The sequence below is a fragment of the Equus asinus genome, chromosome 11 (assembly GCF_041296235.1).
Source record: "Equus asinus isolate D_3611 breed Donkey chromosome 11, EquAss-T2T_v2, whole genome shotgun sequence".
NCBI classification, from domain to species: domain Eukaryota; kingdom Metazoa; phylum Chordata; class Mammalia; order Perissodactyla; family Equidae; genus Equus; species Equus asinus.
In genome coordinates this window covers 39,797,616-39,817,586 of record NC_091800.1, presented here as the reverse complement: position 1 = coordinate 39,817,586, position 19,971 = coordinate 39,797,616, and the positions used below count along the sequence as shown (strand labels likewise).

The window sequence follows — 19,971 nt, the reverse complement described above, 5'->3', positions numbered from 1 at the left end:
AATGCCTATTCTCTAAAATCAGTTTTAATCTTTTAAATAGAGGTTTCTTGGGAACCTGTCCGTTTGAGATATGCATACTTTGAAATACCTTCCTGACATGCCAAGTTACTTTAGTATTTTCAGATTTAGGGTAGATTTCATCTTTATGGTGGTCATTCCTATTCACCCTCAAGCCACTGCATTTGCATCTCTCTTCTGCTTTCCCTATAGTTTTTCAAATTTTGCTTTGAATCACCAAAGCTCTGCAGTGGGACAAGGTTGGTGTGGGAGTGTGTGGAATCACAGTGCTGGTGTTTGTTAACTTTTTCTTCTTACCCTCAGCTATTTGATAGTTTCAGCATTCTCTGTGTTTACATAATGTTGAGAGTGTGGTTTTTACATAGAATCTTCATAAGTGTGAAGTTGTCTGTAGAGTTTGAAGAGATTTTGCAAGGCTGTTTACTACACTACCATTATTTTCTAGCTATCAGAAGTCCCAGTAGGCTTTGTTCAATAAATAGATAAGCTGATTCTAAAATTAATACGGGAAAGCAGAGCAACAAGAACATGCAAATTACACTGAAAGAAAAGATGAAGGCTTAAACTAATTGGTATCAGTACTACCATAAACCTTCATTAATCAAGACAACGTGATACTGGCATGAGGATAGTCAAACAGAACAATGAAACAGAATAGTGTCTAAATATAGACCCACAGAATATGGTCAACAGATCTTCAACCAAAATGCCAAGTCAAACCAACAGGGAAAGAAAAATCTTTTTAACAAGTGTTACTGAAACAACTGAATATCTGAATAAAAAGTAAATAAAACTCAGCCTTTTCCCCACTCCACACACCCAAATTAATTAGGTCATATACCTAAATATAACCCTAAAGCTTCTGCAAGCAATCATAAAAGAATATTTTCACAAACTTGAGGTAGGCAACGATCCTTGAACAGGACATAAAATGCACCAGTCATAAAAGAAAAAATTGATAAAACTGATCTCCACCAAAATTAAACATTTCTAATATCAAAAGATACCATTAATAAAATAAATTCAAAAACCACAGATGGAAAAAATATTCACAGCATATGTATCTGTCAAAAGACTTGTATCTAGAACATATAAACAACTCCTACAAATCAATATTTAAAAGTCCAACAATTCATTTTTTTAATAGGCAAAATATTCAAATACATACTTCATAAAAGAATATATACAAATAGACAATAAGCACACGAAAGAGAGCTCAACATCTTTAGTCATTAAGAAAATGCACATTAAACCACAATGAGCTACCATTTCATACCAACATGAATGCCTAAAATTAAAAGGACTGAAACACTGAATATTGGTAAGGAAGTGGAATAGCCAGATCGCTCATACATGGATGGTTGGAGTGTAAAATGTCACAGCCACTTTGCAAACAAAGGTTTAGCTATTTATTACAAAGTTAAACATAAATCTGCTCTATGGCCCATTAATTCCATCCCAGATATATATCTAAGAGAAATGAAAACACATGCCCACAAAAAAAATTTGTACAAAAACGTTCATGGTTTTATTCATAATAAACAAAAACTAGAAACAACCCAAAATGTTTATCAACAGGAAAACGCCTAAACAAATTATGGCTTGCTCAAACATGTAATACTGCTCACCAATAAAAACGAATAAACTACTAATACAAGCAAAAACATGAATGAATCTTCAAAACATGTTAAGCTTCTAAGAAGTCAGACAAAAATCATTCCACCTTTACGATACCCAGTTACAGGAAAAATTAACTCATGATGACAGATGTCAGAAAAAGATGACCTGGGGGCAATGGGCCAGTGGAAGGGACACAGCATAAGAAAACTTTCTTGAGTGATGGAAACGTTTTGTCTCTTTTGGGGGATGGTGGTTACATAAATGTATACAACTATAAAAATCTATCACACTAAATACTTGAGTTGCATATTTTAAAATATGTTATTTATGCCACAATTTAAAAAGAAAAGTCCACTATACTTAATAAACATTTGCTGAGTCCCTACTCTGTGACAGACATTGTACTAGTCCTGGAAATTTAAAGATGAAAAGAACATGGTCATTGACCTCAAACAAGTTCAGTTCCAGTGAAGCTTAGCTGACTTAAAGAAAGAGACACACAAATAATTATAGCACAATGAGCCTGAGATAGAATGTTACAGGAGCTCAGAGGAAGGACAGCTACTTCCCATCAAAGACTTTCTATAACAGGTGATGGCTGGTGATGGCTATGCTTTAAAATGATAGGCAAGAATTAACTAATTTAAATGCAGAAAAGCATCACAGGCAGAAACAGCAAGATGAGAAATGGTACAGTGGCAGGATATAATATACCATATACATAAGAGACCCACAAGCAGGTTGATGTTGTTAGAGTATAAACTATGGGGAAGGAGGAGCAAGAAAGGAAGCCAGAGAGAAACCAGAGGCCATACAAATCTTTGTAAGGAAAAACAGACATCATCCTGTAGGTGACAAGAGATCTAAAGGTTAGACAACCATTTTAGATAGCTCATTCTAACAGCCATAGAAAAGACTAATTGAGAGAGGAAGCAAGAAGATCAATCAGGAGGCTATTAATGTGCTAAGAATGAAGGCCTGAAGCGGAAAAATATTTAGAAGGTAAAACTGGCAGAACCAATTCTTAATTTAAATATAAGAGAATAGTTAAGAGTCAAAAATGACTCTTAGGTGACTAGTGAGATGAGTGTACCACCAACTATACAGAGTATAAAGAGAAGAATTTGGGAGATTGGGGAAGAGAAGCACAGTTAGAAGGATGGGGAGTTTGAGGTGTCTCCGTGATACCTAGTTCAAATCCTCTGGCAAGTGTTTCATAAACAAGGTTGCATTTTGAAATACAGGCCTAGGCAGATTTAGGGATCATCAGCATACAGAAATTAGTTTATATATGAAATCAAATGAGACTGATCAGTTAAAGAAGAATGAGATAGCCAAATGAAAACTGATATTGACAGTACCAACAGGGAAGGCAAGAAAAGGCAGGGAAGGGTGGGATAAGAACACTGTAAAAACACAGCAAATGAAGAATCAAAAAGGGATGAAGAAACAAGAATTTTGCAGTGTTAGGGGAGACAGGAATACTGAATTTCAAGAAGTAGGTTGACCAATACTGTCCGGTGCAGCAAAGAGGTCAGTGAGGAAAGGCCTGAAACGTACCTCACTTGGAGGGCACTGGTAACCAGCAAAAGCATTTCAGCAGTGTGGAAGAATCACAAGCCGCACTGCAGCAGACAGCAGAGGGGTCAGTAGGTGGGGGTGAGGAGATGGAAAGAAATAGAAAGACAAGCACAAAGAATTCTACCTCTGAACACGAAGACATGTGCGCAACACTAAAGCAGCAACTTTCAAACCAAAGAAAAATGCCACAAAAGGCATCTGCAAAATATTTTCTTAGAAAGGAAACAGATCTTGTAGAAAAATGTCTTGCTTAATAAATATCTACTTATTAAATGAATGTTTTAAATATAGCTTCATTCACATACTAGCTTGAAAATAGCACTAAAATAAGAATGGAAATAGTAGTCGATCATATTAGCTCAATCACAGGAAAGGTGAGAGCAAGTATTCTCATCTGACAGTAATCACTGCTTTTTCATCAATAAGTTCTTAAAATTTCATTAGTAAAAAAAATAACGTCAGGGACGGCCCGGTGGCATAGTGGGTAAGTTCACGTACTCCACTTTGCTGGCCTGGTGTTCTCAGGTTTGGATCCCAGGCATGGACCTAGCACTGCTCGTCAAGTCACGCTGTGGCGGCATCCCACGTAAAATAGAGGAAGACTGGTATGGATGTTAGCTCAGGGACAATCTTATTCTAGCAAAAAAGAAGAAGAATGGCAACAGATGTTAGCTCAGGGCCAATCTTCCTCACAAAAAAAATAAGTAAAGAAATAACATCCCTACTGCTCTTCAGAAATCTAGATCTGGGGGCCAGCCCGGTGGTGCAGCAGTTAAGTGCACATGTTCCACTTTGGCAGCCAGGGGTTCACCGGTTCGGATCCCGGGTGCAGACATGGCACCACTTGGCAAGCCATGCTGTGGCAGCTGTCTCACATATAAAGTACAGGAAGATGGGCACAGATGTTAGCTCAGGGCCGGTCTTTCTCAGCAAAAAGAGGAGAATTGGCAGCAGATGTTAGCTCAGGGCTAATCTTCCTCAAAAAAAAAAAAAGAGAAGCAAAAGAAATCTAGATCTAAGAACAATATTGTCAGGACTTCCTCCTCTTCCTTTAGATGTCTTTACACTGAGAGATACCTTATTTATTGAAGAGAGTCAGTGAAATAAAGTAGGTAATTTTTGCTATGATTTGATAGCACATCATGTTAAATCTTAAATCACTACTTTATCAACTTACAAAACACAATTTTTGAGGCATCCAACAAACTTATGAACTCTTAAGCAAAGGACACCAAGAAGCCACCAGGACTAACACTAACAGAGTAAACAGTATTAACTGATTTTACTTTTAAATTAGGAGGGAGGAAGGAGATACACTGACAGAGAAGTGGCAATCTCTATTTCTTCAATTGCCCTTAAGAAAAAATGCACTGATGAAGTTTATCTCTAAAGAAAGTTTTACTTTAAACTGTCCCTGCCTGAATATTGATCTCTTAACCCATCCTTGAAACAAAAGCCAAAGTGATCTTTGTAAACTCAGAAAATCGGATCTTTTCATGGCCCTGATTTAAAACTCTGTGTGTATCTCTGAGCCAGGATGGTTCTCGGGGGATCCATCAAGGTATCCATATAAAGTTTGGCCATTTGGGAAAAGAAACAATTTTATTTGCACACATCTCACAATTTCATATGTAAAATTAATCATGATTTTTACAGAAAAACTAAAGTATTCTTCAAAATTACAATATCCTTTAAGTGTATGAATGACCTATAAAAACTGTAGAGGTCTGTTTAATTTAGCTAAAATTCAGGGCTGGCTTTCCCAGTAATGGCGTTTGCCCATATTGGTTACATTTGTTAAACAGCATGTTTGCTTGTGATCACCATGTTGGTTATATCCCAGTACACCAAAGTGGTTAGAAGTGGAAAAGTTCTGATGAAACAATAACGTAACTTCTATAATGAGAATAATGTCAAAAATGGAAATCATGCACTGGATCCCAGTGAATATGAATCTCTACATGGTGGAACTGATACTTCTACAAGTTTGAGGACACATATCCGAAAGGGAAAAATATGAATGAGTATGGCAACGGATATTGAAAAACTGGATTTCATTAGACCATTCATGCCTAGCCCCCTGAACACTGTTCAAAAAACTTCATCAATCTTTGTCAAATCAAGGCATGAAGTTATTTTTATTCAATAATTTACTTTCCAATCTAAAGCAATCAGCTTGTTACAGATAAATCAGGTAAATTTAAACACGATTGGCTACCAAATGTATTTTGTTATGTAAAGGCAAACCTATATTTCACTCAGGATTGATATGTTTTAACAGATTTTTCAACTTCACATCCACTCTGTTTCCTCCCCTTAAGCAGCACTGATTTGATAAAAACTATCTGTGGTCTAGGTTTTCTATAAAATCAAAAAGTTGTCCAGGTGTGATAGAAATTCTCAATTGAAACCAATGAAGGATTTCTATCTGCCCTAGGACATAATGGAAAAGTTCTATTAAAATCAGCAGACCATTTCAAAAACACCTGACAATTCTGTATTTGATAGAAAGCCCCATTGCAAGTACTGGCACATTCCTATCAAATAGTTAGGATTTACTAATCTGTGAGGTAGCTCCATTCGTACCAATCAGTACAAATAAGGATAAGAACAAGAATTGCGGCTGTTTTGGAAAGTTATTTTTGACAAATACTGGACAAGTAGCATGTACCACTTGTTCCAACCACTTCTAAGTAACAAGGAATCAATAAAACTATTTCACTAATTACTTAGGGCAGAGATCAGCAAACTTTTTCTGTAAAGGGCCAGACAGTAAAAATGGTAGGTTTTGCAGGCCATAGGATCTCTCTACTCAACTCTTCCTATAACATAAAAGCATGGTCTAGCTGTGTTCCAATAAAACTTTATTCACAAAAAAAGCAGTAGGCCAGATTTGGCCCATGGGCAATAGTTTGCCAAGCTCTCACTTAGGGTAAAGCTATATAATCTTTCTTTCTTCAAAAACTAGATTCAAAAGATCTCTCTCAAAAATGTATCTAATTTTTAAAAAATTTATATTGTCCTATAAATTTACATATACATAATTGGCTCCAAATATTTAATTTTTGAGGAGGACGTCCCATTACTCCTTAAGCCAAATCCTTATTTACAAAAATAAAAGGCAAATGCACAATAACAATGCAACATTTCAACAAGAACATGAAATTACGTCCCTTCAGCTTCTGAGACTTACTAAACTCAGAGCCATAATAAGAGACTGAATAGTGACAGTTTCCTTTCTCAAATGTCTTTCTATTCTTCCTGTACAAGTGACATAATATTAGATGAAATATTCTATTTGTACCATTTTATCTTTAACTTGAGACATCAATATTTATAAAATAACCAAGTGGTAAAATATACTTTATTATGAGATTTAAAATCCATAAGATATAAAGATTTTGTCTTTATCAAAGTAACCCTTTAAGAGGATATATAAGGTATTCTAAAAATGGAGTAAAGGACATCAACTTTTTCTAAAAGTGACACAACATCAGAAATCCATATATTCATATATGTGCAAACCATATGAATTTACTTACTGGCAACAATAAGTTATGAGAGTCCAGGCTAAACATACAATAGTAAGAACTGCAAGTATTTACTCACCATATGACAAGCAGCATTCTAAGCACACTGTGTGTATTAACTTGTTAATCCTCATAACTATACTATGGGTTAGGTGCTGCAATTGGCACCATTTAACAGACGAGCAAACTGAGGCAGTGAGCAGTTAATTAATGTGCTCAAGGTTGTAGCTCATCAGGGGCTGAACCAGGACTGACCCCGGCTCAAGAGAGCTGGACTTCAGAGTTCATGCTCTTAACCAACAACCATAATGCTCTCAAGAAGCAGGCATCAATCTAACTGAAGATTAAGGGTACACAGTGGTGTTTTGGTAACTGTTTTCCCTTCCTCAGTAATCCCTCATGATAATCCAGTTTTGTGGTGTAATTCGAATTAACTAATAATTGAATATAAATTTTTAACTATTCAAAATTATGTAATTTACTAACATTAGTTTCAAACACAAACTGATTCAAGCTTGCAAGTCTATTCCTTGACAGCACTTTCACAATGCTGGCTTCCCGCTGACTTGCTAGTTCATGTATACTGGGTACACAGATAAAAAAGAAAAAAAAACGGTGCTGCAGTGCAAGACCAGACAGGCTATAACAGCAACAAGCAAGCTGAATATTACAAAAACATTCAATCAAACAGCCTATTTTTCCACATTGAAAGTATCTGTCTCAGATACATAGAGATCTGTAACTATAAATTTTTTAAATATACTTTTGCTTAAAGCATTATCAATAACTATAAACAATTCAATTTACACATGAAAGTTATTGTGATAAGGTGAAACATTTTAAAAGACCACCAACAGTCCAATTCAATTTTATTTTGCATGAAAACATGTTGAGGCAGGAAGAACTCAAAGCATGTCAACCAACGGCACAGATAAATCACATAACACCAACTGTAAACTAATACTAGTTCATAACTAAAAGTATAAGAAAGTTACAAATTACATTAAAACAGTATTCTCTCAAAACAAACATGACCATTCCTTAATGTGTCATACTAGGTATCAGTACATGATTAAACCAAGAAGACTTGCAATTATCTTTTATAAACAAATAAAATACATACCATACATACTACTTATTATTACAGAATGACATATAACTAGGAAAAGAGGGCTTTACAAGCTGAAAAGTCCTTCACAAACATAAGATCCCCACTAAAAATAATATAACTGTTTAAAGTAGAATATTAACAAGCATATCAAAAAGCATAAAATCAAAAAAAAGTGCCTCGTTGATTCATACCAATTCATGCAACTTTACCATAATCTGAACAATACCACTGAGTGAAAAATTCCAAATATGTCCAGGTAGAACAGAAGTACTCCAAGTGCAGTCCATGGACGAGGGCCAATCTTCAAACTCCTTGTTACTGCCCTACAACGGACTAAGTACAGAAACTGAAGTAAACATTTAGAAACTTTTAGACCAATCTGACATTACTGCAAGATTGTATAGTGTATAAAAGTATTGATCCGTGAAAAATTGGAAGTTTTTAAAAATTTTAAGTTTTTAAATTTTTAAATTTAAAGACAGTTTGAGAATCACTCAGACCACATTTCTCAGAATCTCTTTCAGGTAAGTGAGGCTAAGTTCTTGGAAACCAAGGACATAACGTGTGCCACATTTCCCATCAGGCAATTGACTCTATGGCTCTCTACTGTCCTCCTCTTTCCTGCTAGCTGAAATTTAGATGTGACAGCTACTCTGCGATGACAATGAAGACAATGCCAAGGCCCTAGAGTAGTCCTTCGCGAACTTGAATGTACAAAAGAATCACTGGGAGAACACAGATACTGATTTAGCAGGTCTATAGTGGACAGCAAGAATCTACATTACTAACAAGCTACCAGGTAATGCCAATGCTGCTGGTCTGAGGACCACACCTGGAGCAGCAGGTGTTAGGAGACAACAAAGCAGTAAGATGGAAGGAACCTGGGTCCCTAAATGACAGCACAAAGCAGAATTTCCCATCTCTCTGTGCTGTTTTGTGGCAGAGGAAAAAACGGATCTGCACTTTAGACCTTTGTAATGTGGAGTCTCTGTTACATCAGCCTAGCCTTCAACCAGACTAATATAGAGTAATTTGTAAATATTAGAAAGATATATCTCAGGCCAGATTTGTATTTTAACTAAATTAATATCAATGTAAATGCTTATTCCCATAAGTATAAACTGGTAAAAACTTCAAGGCCCTATTGCACTTTCAAGATAATCAGACTTCAGTATGCACACCATGATTTCTGCCATGTATCATTTAAATATTAAGTCCTTTCTCAATACCCTGTACCCATTAAAGTCCACACCACTACACTGGACTGTTTTTGTCACGATGTCAAATCAAAATCTCAATTTGTTAAAGTCCAATTTGTTAAGAAACTACATCTAATTACACAAAGATGTCCTTCAATTGTGAACTATCACTACAAAAGAAATCTTGTCTTCATAACTGACAGAAAATTTAATGAGTACAATGGCAGGTGTCTTTGTGTAGCAAAGAGTGGCTCGATATGTTTACCAACAAAGCTAAATGCTATTTTGGGTGGTCACTTTGCTCCATCAGTGATGTAAACACAGACACAAAAATGAACACTGAAATTTCACAGTATTAGTATAGCAATCATGTTTTTAATATATGTATATAAAATACTTTCATTATTTATAAATTTTTAATTATCAAAGAAACACCTAATTAATACATGCTTAATAGAGACTTCTGATGGATGTGTAACTAAATGAACAAGGAAAAAAACCAGTAAAAACAAAGCAAATAACCACAACCAGAAAAAGCAGTCAAAAAATTTATCAGCAACAACCAAAATAAGGAAAAAGTACATCCTAATCCTGTAAAACTTCAAAATGTAGCAACCAAAGAAGATTGTGATGGGTCCCCAGTACTAACTCTACCCCATCCCTCCCCAAGAAGCACAGCTGAGGAAAGAAGTCAAATTAACACAACCCTGGAAAAATCTCACTATTACTCACAATTTAGAGTGAAAGACTCAGGAAATCAGCAGGCAGCCTGGACAAAAGATCATGGTAAACCCCTAGGAGTAGAAGCCCTTGCACACAACTTAGGCTCTCAGCTCAGGCAGGCAGGGTCACTTGTAGCTGCCGTTCTGAGTACGGTGAACTGAGGAAGGACACTGACAAGGAGCCTACTGCACATGGTTTGTGTCCTAAGTAGAAACATATACATGGTCTTTTCTGGTGTTCATAAGTGAAGGTTAACAAAAGAGCAGTGCTCGGCAGTGCCCTCAGGTAAAACCCCAGTGGAGTGAAACCCTATGCCAGCTTACTGGACTGCAAAGTGGCTAAATGCCTACTTGTCTGCCTCATCAAAGGCTCTAGAAGGAATTACAGCCTGTCATCCTAACATGTTTCTAACCAGAAACCTCGAGCTAACAAGCAATTCTGAAATATCAAAATGAAAAGTAAAAACTTGTAGGCTATCTCATAAAATATCAAATGTGTAAAGAAATAATCAGGACCTGGGACAAACTTCTATCAACTTAACAAACTTCTGAAAATAGTTTCTATTAACATTGCTTTGAGAGAGAATATTTCAAAGCCCTTATGGAAATGGTTGTCCCAAGCAAAGAAATTTTATCAATGTATTTCAAAATCTACATCTAACTGAATACAAATATATATTTGTAAGTGTATGTATTTATATCTAGTTAGAAGTTATCAATTAATAAAGAAAGGTTTGTGTAACAGGTTATTTCTTACATTTCTGTAGAGATTACAATTTTTAACGAAACATTTTTAATTTCACATTTCTTTCAGAAATAACAATTTTCAACTCTACAAAAAGCTTGAGCAAGTTTCATGTTCCTTGAGAACACAAAAACAATATGATGAAGGATACTAAGACTAATTAAGATGAAATTAACACTCATTCCACAAGCATTTAAGCGCGTACTGTGTACCTCACATCCTGCTAAATGCTAGGAATACTACAGAAATATGAAAAGGCTTGATCCTTGCCTTACAGATGCTTACAAAATAATAAGGCAGCAAACTATTTTAACTAATTAATTATACTTATGTTTAATGTTTCATATAAGGTACTTTATAAAATCCACCTTTATTAACTTTCAAACTTCTCAAGGTTCTGCCTAGGAATTTAGTAAAATGAAAATTTTTTTTCTTAACATCTTCACTTAAATATCCATGACAGATCGTCTTCTGAAAAGCTGCAGTTGAATTTTATATTTAGGAGTTTGGGCGGGGTTTGGGGGAAATTTAAAAAAAGGACCTTCAGATATCTAAATTCATAAACAACGTTTTAAAAATTGCTCTAACATCAGAAAGTCAATAAACTACTACTGACCTAATCAAATAATCTTGTCACAGAACTCTTAAGGATACATGCATTTTCTCTTTTTAGTAAAGTCAATGATTTCATAATACATTCCAATGCTTTTTTCCCCCTCTCTGGCAGCTCCCTAAAGGCTAATTCTCCTTTGAAAATGCTGAAATTCCTCAGTGCTTGAACCTAGCCTCTTCTTACTCAAATCCTGGTCTTTAAATCATCAGTGCTGTCTAAGAGAAATATAATGCAAGCTACATATGTAATTTTAAATCTTCTAGTAGGCAAAGTAGTCACATTTTAAAAAGTAAAGAGAAACAGGTGAAATTAATAATATATTTTAGCACAATATATTGAAAATATTATTTCAACATGTAAATATAAAAATTAATGTGAGATTTATGTTCCCTTTTTGTAGTAAGTCTTCCAAACTCAGTGTGTATTTTACATTTACGGCACATCTGAATTCGGACTAGACACATTTCAAGTGTTCAGCAGCCACATGTGGCTAATGTCTACCAAAGTGGACGTTTGCCTCAGCTGATCTCCCCCATGCACTGCTGCAATCATCAGCTCTACTCAAATGACTTCAAATTTCTCTCTCTAATCCAGCTTCTCTTCTGAGTGCAAGATTAATGTTTCCTAATGCCTAAGTGGTATCTTATTTTAGATGACTCAAAGGCACCTCACACTCAAACAATGTCCAGCTTCAATTCATGATCCACCCTTCAAAAATGTTCTCCTCTTCTAAAAGTCCCTATCTGTATTGTTGTAATCAATTCGGGTATATAGCCAAATACCTAGAAATCAGCCCCCTGACACCTCCCTCTTTCTCACTCCCACGTGAATCCATCAAAAACTTCTGTCCATTTTACCTCCTAAATATCTCTCAATTCAATCTACTGCTCTCCATCTCAACCATCACCACTGCTCCACTCATCTACTCCTGCCCAGCCCTAATCCATTTTCTTCAATGCAAGGATATCTTAAAATTTAACTATGATGTCATCCCTACTTCAACCCTCCCAGCCTCTGATAAGACTTTCAACTGATTTCTGTTGCCTCCATAATAAAAACAAAACTTACCATAGCCTACAAGGCCCGAGCTGCAAGATCTAGCTCCTGAGTATCTACCAGTATTTCACTAGACCGCCTTTCTGTCTTGCCTTCCACCCAAACTATCCTTCAGATCTTTGTACTCAGTATGTTCCCTACCTCCATATGCCCTTTGCATATCCTGCTTCCCCCTTAATTAGTCTATTTAATTCCCACTCTCCTCCAGATCTCAGAGAAGCATTCCCTGATCACCATGAAGACACCAAATTTCCATTTTATAGGCTCTGAAGGAAACATGTCCCTTCTCTCCTTTAGTTATATTTTACAGATAGAATATTTTTAAATATGTAATTAATGGCTTTCTCCCCATAAGACTACATCTGATTATACTAAAGAAAGTGCCTGCCACAAAATGTTCAATAATTATTTGTTGAATGAGTGCATCAATACAATTGCCTTGTTTTTTCCCCAAGACAAAGACCAGACACCATATTATGAGATGGCATATACAACATTACCATCACTAGCCTGCCAGACTTCCCAAGTCTGGGTTAACTACTCTCAACAATACGCTGCAAGTAAAATACTAGTGTATAACAAACATGTTTAAATTCTGCCTGTGTTGTACATCATCCCAACAACAAACACAGTACTTTGTGTACAAGAGGCATAAATATTTACTACGTGTATTTCAGTACACACATTACAGTATAGGGTTATATATTTCCGTGCATTATGACTGACTTATTGTTGTAAAGACATTATACCTTCACTTTCAGTAGCACTATACTAAAGAAAGTGCCTGCCACAATAAGATATCTTGTTGAATAGCTATGAGGTACCCAACGAGATGAGGGATGAGGGGAGCTATATGTCTCTACTTTAAAGGCTATAAAACTGTAAGATGTGTGAGAAGTGCTCACACATGCACATAGACTCACATCCATCAAGTATGGGCGTGAAACCTGAAGGGGTTACAGCACTCAGGTACGTGTAAGCTCTGTCCAGCCCTGTAGCACGAGGTGGTTCTTTCCTTGTTCTCTACATTCCCAATGTGCTTCTTTTCTGCTCAGTATCTTTGATGTGACACCCATGTTAATACTCTACATTATCACCACACATTTCTTGCCCCTTCTTCTCCACTTTTGTCATTCCATGACTTCACAATTGTTTCTCAATTTTTACATGAAAATTTTTGCATTGCTGGGAGTACAGTCTGCTTTTTCTAAAAAGTATGTGGAGGTAAAGGTACTTCTAGATCCTACACCTTTCAAAAAGTCAGAATTTCTAGATGGATGGGACTTAACTGTAACATGGTTAAGTCAAAATGCCAATATTCTTCTTTTGTCAAAAGGAGAAAACATAAGCCAAAAAGTTGATATAGTTATATTTTTATGGTTCTCAAAATGTTACTGTGAAATTTTTACTTGATTTAACAAATGCTGCTGTGTGAGAAGAGAAAATTATTTCCCTTTGCTGAGGTAGCAAGTTTCTTTTTATACCCCCTTTATGCTCGAGGCAGTCAAGTCTACAGGCAGTTGAAACTAGATTTATAGATTATTCACCAAAAAAGCACTGCAAACAGCACCTTGAAACCTGAAAACCTGCACCGTTTATCAGAATATCCAGTCATTTTTTGCAGTTTACAATATCAATAGAAGCAGCCAGGTGACATGTAACATATTTTGAGAGAGAAGGTCAAGAAGGCTTACTACCTTTACCACTATAATTTCACAAACAATATAAAACAAAGAGATGGTTACAAATGCTCATTAAAGAAACAGGAAATATTTCAAAATAGAAGGATGTCTCCAATAAGCTCCCCTGAAAACCAAATATAAAGGAATTGGTGTCTTCTAGTGTTTTTCAGCATGATCTATTATTCTGTTTCATTTAAAAAGTATCTTAACAGTTCTTATCCTGCCCAAAAGAGAGTACCAAGAGTATACTTATATCAAAGTGGTAATGATAAAGTATTTTATAATTCCAGATAATAAAAAAATCTTGCATTTAATATACAACTTTATAAAGAACTACCAATATTTTTTACAAATATACCTATGCCTAAGAGTTAGGCTGGACTACCATGAGGGGACAAAACTTCTGACACCCTTCACATAAACTCTTATTGTATGATTATTACCAACAGTGTATTATATGAAGGGACAGTTATATTGATAATGCTGCAAAGGTTGTTTCTCACTTGAAGACTGCGATCATTCACCAGCAGTCTCCTGGGGAATGCATCTCTCAGAAAACTGAAACCAAACAAACAAAAAAGGCACAGGGATGAGCTGCAGAACAGGAATCTGACTTTCTTGGTCTTGATCATCAATGTGTTTGGGAGGAAGCACCTATATGAAGGGATGTGAAAAGAAGCTCTCCATCAGTGAATAGGTCAAAAGGTAGGAATTAGAAATTCCAGCAAAATGTCCTGAAGTCGTCCCCCCTCTTTGGAGTAGCTATCTCAAGGCAACAATGGAATAGGGCAGGCCCCTCCAGAGAAGACAGTAATAACACTTTATAATCCATAATGCCATTGTGCTGCTTATTTTCTCTGTTTATCCTATGGTTGTTCTCCTCTAGTACTAAATTTTGATAAAGACTTTTATAAGCTGTAGTCTTTCTTAGTTTTTCAAAGGCAAAACAAAGGGATTGGAGTTTGGTATACACTTGAGTCAGAGGATGTCAGCTTGGGGTAGCAGCAGTAATCAAAGAAAGATAACCCCAAAAAGTAAGGTGAAATTCACAGGTGAAAGGTAAGAAAGAGACCTTTGTGTTCATCCTCTTTCCCTCCAAACTTGCCCTCCTCCCAAAAAATAAAAACAAAAACAAAACCCCAGAGCACAACCTGGTTAAATCTTGAATGTTACAAACCAGGGGTTTCTAAGAAAATATAATTTTTCAGAACAAAGTGGAAACACACTATTTCTAATGCTACCTTATTGTATCTTCAACTCAAAACTGCCAGGTAAAGCAAAGATATACAGTATGGTGCCTTACCTTTTCAGATAATCCTAGACTTCAACAAATACAGAATTAACCAGATTTGCTGATAAGCCTAATCAGCAATTAGATGAGCCACTGCAAGGTAAAGTTTCTTTGATTCCAATACCATCACTCCTAGAATAAGCACCTCATCTTTCCCAAAGAAAAAAGTAAATTTATATATCACAAAATGCTTTAATCCCATTTTTAATTTTGAAATGTGTTATTTTTGATCAAAAATTTAAATTAGAAGTGGTCACCACGGTTTTGTGGAAATGAGTACTGAATCTTTACCCTAGACATTTGGGCTATATTCTTCCTTCTGCTACTTGTAATTCTGAGAAAGTTGTTGACACTCTCTGTGCCTCAGTGTCCTCATCTGCACACTGAAGGAGTTAAACTATAAATTCACTAGTTCTCTGGAAAATAACTTTCCAAAAACACAAACACAGCTGATTATGTTCCTCTAACATGCTTCTATTTAGGAAAAAAAGTTTCAAAAGGCTGATATTTCTATAAAAAAATTTCAGGAGAGTCACAAGTTGGTAGAAATACACGATTCCCCCTTAAGGGAAATCTCTAAAGAGAAAAAACAAAAAAGGCAGACAGTAAAGTAACTCTGTTATCTAGACAAATCTAGAGTCAAATTTCTTCTCTCAGTGAAGTTATTCTATGCATATAATTAAGCATTACAAAGAACCAAAGTAACATTTAGCACATTATTTAAACATAACCACTATTGTACTGTAGAAGTCCCTGAAACTTTTTTTTAATAAAGTCGTCTTTATTTTTTATTTTATTTTTTTTTTTTTGAGGAAGATTAGCCCTGAGCTAACTACTGCCAGTCCTCCTCTTTTCTGCTGAGGAAGCCTGGCCCTGAGCTAACATCCATGCCCATCTTCCTCTACTTTATACGTGGGATGCCTACCACAGCATGGCGTGCCAAGCGGTGCCATGTCCGCACCCGGGATCCGAACCAGCGAACCCGCGAACCTTGGGCCACCGAGAAGCGGAACATACGAACTTAACTGCTGCACCACCGGGCCGGCCCCAGTCCCTGAAACTTTTAAGTTCAAATCAGCAAAACCTAATGTTTTCTACACTACTGGTCACCTAAGGAAAAAAAATTATTAAGTCTGCCAGGTGGCTACTGTTGGAGTTGTATTGTAAAATACTGATGGGGGGATGGGAGTTCTTATGAAGATTAAAGACTTAAGAGAAAAAAAATGCACTAAAAAAAATAAATTGGAATCATAGTTCAGTCTATATAGATCATCTGCACCCCCTGACGATCATATTTTCAGAAACATAACCCACTCAGTGCCAAATACTTCCCTAACCTACTATTTTAGGTAAAGCTGACAGAAGAGATTTAACAATAGTTTAGGTGTGTTAGCATTCATTTCTTTGTAGCCCTACAAGTAATTAAGTAAATAGACCGAGTACCAAGAAAAATGGTTTTGTCAGTGACAATAATAGAGAATTCCAAGAGTAAGAGGAAACTCAGGATGTCAGAGCTGAATGAGTTGGTCAAAGCTGCTCTATGGTCAAAAATTCTCCTTCCAGTTCTTTTCTCTGCCTAAACCTTTGAGATTCTGTATTTTAACATAGTAAGCCTCTACTTGCATACAAGATAGAATACAAACCACCTGAAAGCCTAGGATATCCTCTTGTCATCTTTGGCACTCGTCTAGTCTGTTCAAGACCCATCAGGAATTACATGAAACTCCCAAACTCCTAGAAAGATAGTCTTATCAGCCCGAGATTACTCCTGCATTTGAGTCTCTGCCACACAAAAGCAGCACAGTCTGGTGGAATAAAGAAACGTGTAAACAGACAACTTATAACACAAAGTGGCAAATGTTACAATATAACACTGGTGGGACTTACAACAAAATAACAAAGCAGGGAGGAACTCTAAACTTGGGCAAAGACCCTGGCTAGAGAATTCTGACTGGCAGGGGCATTCCAAGGTCAACTGTATCAGACTTTATGGACAATCTACAATGTAGTGCTGCTCCCTGGCACCACAGATACACAGAGAAACAAGATGCAGTTTCCTACCCCTTAAGGAGCTTAGAATCCAAAGAACAATTTAGTATGTGTTTGGAAACGAAATAATGAGAGTAGCCTTTTTAAAGAAGGCAGAGTCATGTTGGAAAGCAGTCGAAGACTAAGTTTGTAAATGAAATCTTATTATTAGTTTGAAGAGCTAAGGCTGAATCTAATGAAAAATAGGGGAAAATTAAAATAGAAGAGTGATCCAAAATTATTCAAGACAACCTCATGAGATAAGGAAACTGAAGGTTTCCAGTTAAAAGAACAAAACCAAAACGGAATAAGGTGAGTTTTTAGCTCTACGGTTTGTTATACTAATGGAGTTCCATGAAAAAACCGCAGGAACAATAATGCACAATAGTTAAAAGCACCAGATTTCAACCAGCCCCGCTGAGCTCACCATTCAACTCCACCACTTTCTAGCTATGTCATTTTTGGAAAGTTACTTAAAACTTCTCTGCCTCAGTTTCCTCATCTGTAAAATCGGGTGCCTGTAGAAGTAGAAGCAGTTTCTTCAAAACACAGGTGTTATTATACCACTCTACTAAAAAACTTTATTTACAAAATCAAACCTACATCTTTAACGCACTTTAGCCTCCATAATCTGTCCCCAACATTTCTCGTCTTAATCCTCATTGGATACCCTCCAACTTCCACGAACCACAAGGATCTAGTGTCAGTTCTGCAAACCAGTAAGCACTTTGCCACTTCTGTGCCTCATCTCCGGCGGCTGTATGTCTCGAAGGCCTTTCACTCACCATCTTTCAAAGCCCACTCCTCCAGGAAATTGACTCTCCTCCACCTCCAATTCCAGAGCACACCTGCCTGCTCCCCCGTACAGTTTACTATTCCCTCTGTTTTTGTGTTTGTTCTTTTAATGCCTCCCTCTCTTCTCCTTTCACTAAGACAGTGAACTTCCAGCGAGCGGGGGCAAATGTTTTTCATCCTCCCTCCCATCCCTCATCTCAGACTGTGCCTACACAGGCCTGGAAACGCTTACTGAATTACACTGGACGTTTACAACCGTCATGGCCGCAGTTGCAGAAACTGCTTCATTTCGCATAAATTTTTATTGCTTTCAGATCCTGAAATCTTGACATGAAACGTCTTTAAAAATCAGAACATCGCCATCCTTTCGAGAAAAGTTCTACGGAGCACCCACACGAGTTGACAATGCGGTCACTCTGAGCTCCAGAAGTTGGGTACGTGCCCCGGAGGGCAGCTGCCCCGGGTCCCGACTGTCCTCCGAAATGAGGAGAAAGAGGCGGCGGGGCGGCCCGGGCAGCACGGCCGGGCTCCAGTCCGCCCCCAACTTCCCGCGGGCCTGGGGGCTGCGGCCGCGCTCGTCCTCCGCCGCCGCGCCTCGTTCTCCAGCCCTCGCCGCCCCTGGTCCCGCCGGAGCGACACCCCCGGCGCGGCAGGTCCTCCCGGGCGGATCGGCTCGGGCTTGCGCCCCGGCCGCCCTGCCGGCCCTGCCCGCGGTACCCGGCCTCTCCGCGGCCCGCCGCCCGGGGCCCAGGCCGCGCCGCAGCCGCCGCCGCCCCGAGGGGAGCGGGGACACTCGCTGGGCTCCGCGTGGCGCCGGGGGCGGAGCCGGCCCGGAGGGCCCGGGGAGAGGCCGGGGGCGGGCAGCGGCCTCCGCCTTCCCCGACACGCACCCCACCGCCCCCAGCCCCAACCCTCCTGGGAACCCCGGCCCGCGTCCGCAGCCGGGCGGCCGGCGGGACTCGCCACTTACCAACCCGCCTGGGACAACGCCGCGCCGGGGACCTCGGCCATGGTCGCTGCTTAGGCCGGGGGTGGTGGGGGGCTGGGGTGGGGGGGAGGCCTCCTACTTGAGACCAAAAAAAAAAAAAAGAAAGAAAAGAAAAGAAAAAAAAAAAAAAACTCCTCTGGTCGGCTGTGCAACTGGGCATGCTCAGTGCGGCCGGCGCTTCCGCGTGCGGGTTCCGCTCGCCGCGTTTTCCGAGCGGCCGCAGGGGCAGGCCCGGCGTGGGGCGGGAGGCTGCGGCGCGCCCCCGGCGGTGGTCCGCCTGAGAGGAGTGGGGCCGGGACGTAGGGGTCCGGTTGTTCGCCAAGACCGCGAGCCCTAGCCGCTCCACCGAAGGGTGGCTGGTTTTTGTTTGGGACACTTTTCCGAGTTGCACACCTTGGAAACGAGTGGGGCGGTTCTTTGTAGAGCAGGCGGCAACGTCGGCGTTGCCAGTGCCGACAGGCGGTCACCTCGGAGAGGGCGGGATAATGCTAGAGTGGAGGCGGTGGGCCGGTTGCGGGGAAGCGCTTCCAGTACGGCACTAAAAAAGCCACGTTTCGGGCAATAAAACTCAAAGGTAAGGCATTCCCAGCCCAGTCTGCACAGAACATTTTACTTTCTTGTAACGACTCGCTCCATTCACCCCGCTTTTCGACGCACCCCGACGCAAAGAAAAGAATGCAGTCGGGTTTTTTGGAGGCCCCACCGGCAAAGCGGGTTGTCCAGGTCGGACATAATGGAAGTGAATGGTCAACCCAAGAAAACCTGCACTTAAGGGACGTGAGAAAATCGGGAAGTTGTGTCAGTGCCTGTTTTTCTTGTCGCTGTGCCACTGGGCCTGATCCTACCCCACCCTGGGACGTTGGTGCGTACACTGCAAACCATGGTTCCCATGCCCGTTAAAAGCCATCTGACGGGTAAAGCTCAGGGGCGGATCCCCGAGTGAGCATGCGCGGCGGCGTCGCCGAGCGGCGCGAGGGCGCTCTAGCGCGATT

General features: G+C 39.0%; 1 protein-coding gene across 12 annotated transcripts in view; it reads right to left on the bottom strand.

Annotated features, from left to right (window-relative positions):
• Nucleotides 1–19,343, bottom strand: part of TDRD3 (tudor domain containing 3) — a 168,381-nt gene extending 149,038 nt beyond the window's left edge. For 2 of the 12 annotated variants that reach the window (XR_011493007.1, XR_011493008.1), the window contains exons 1-2: nucleotides 18,962–19,038; nucleotides 8,070–8,193 (exon numbers count right to left, since the gene is read on the bottom strand). Coding sequence is in view for 4 of the 12 variants with exons in the window: in XM_044779879.2 (XP_044635814.1) it covers nucleotides 18,962–19,002 (41 nt within the window). In the remaining 8 variants the exon portion in view is untranslated. Of the gene's footprint in view, nucleotides 1–8,051; nucleotides 8,194–17,981; nucleotides 18,173–18,961 lie in introns of those variants that run through there. The other 10 variants (XM_070480870.1, XM_070480871.1, XM_044779880.2 and 7 more) reach the window with 7 other exon arrangements.
• Nucleotides 19,344–19,971: the final 628 nt, after the last annotated feature.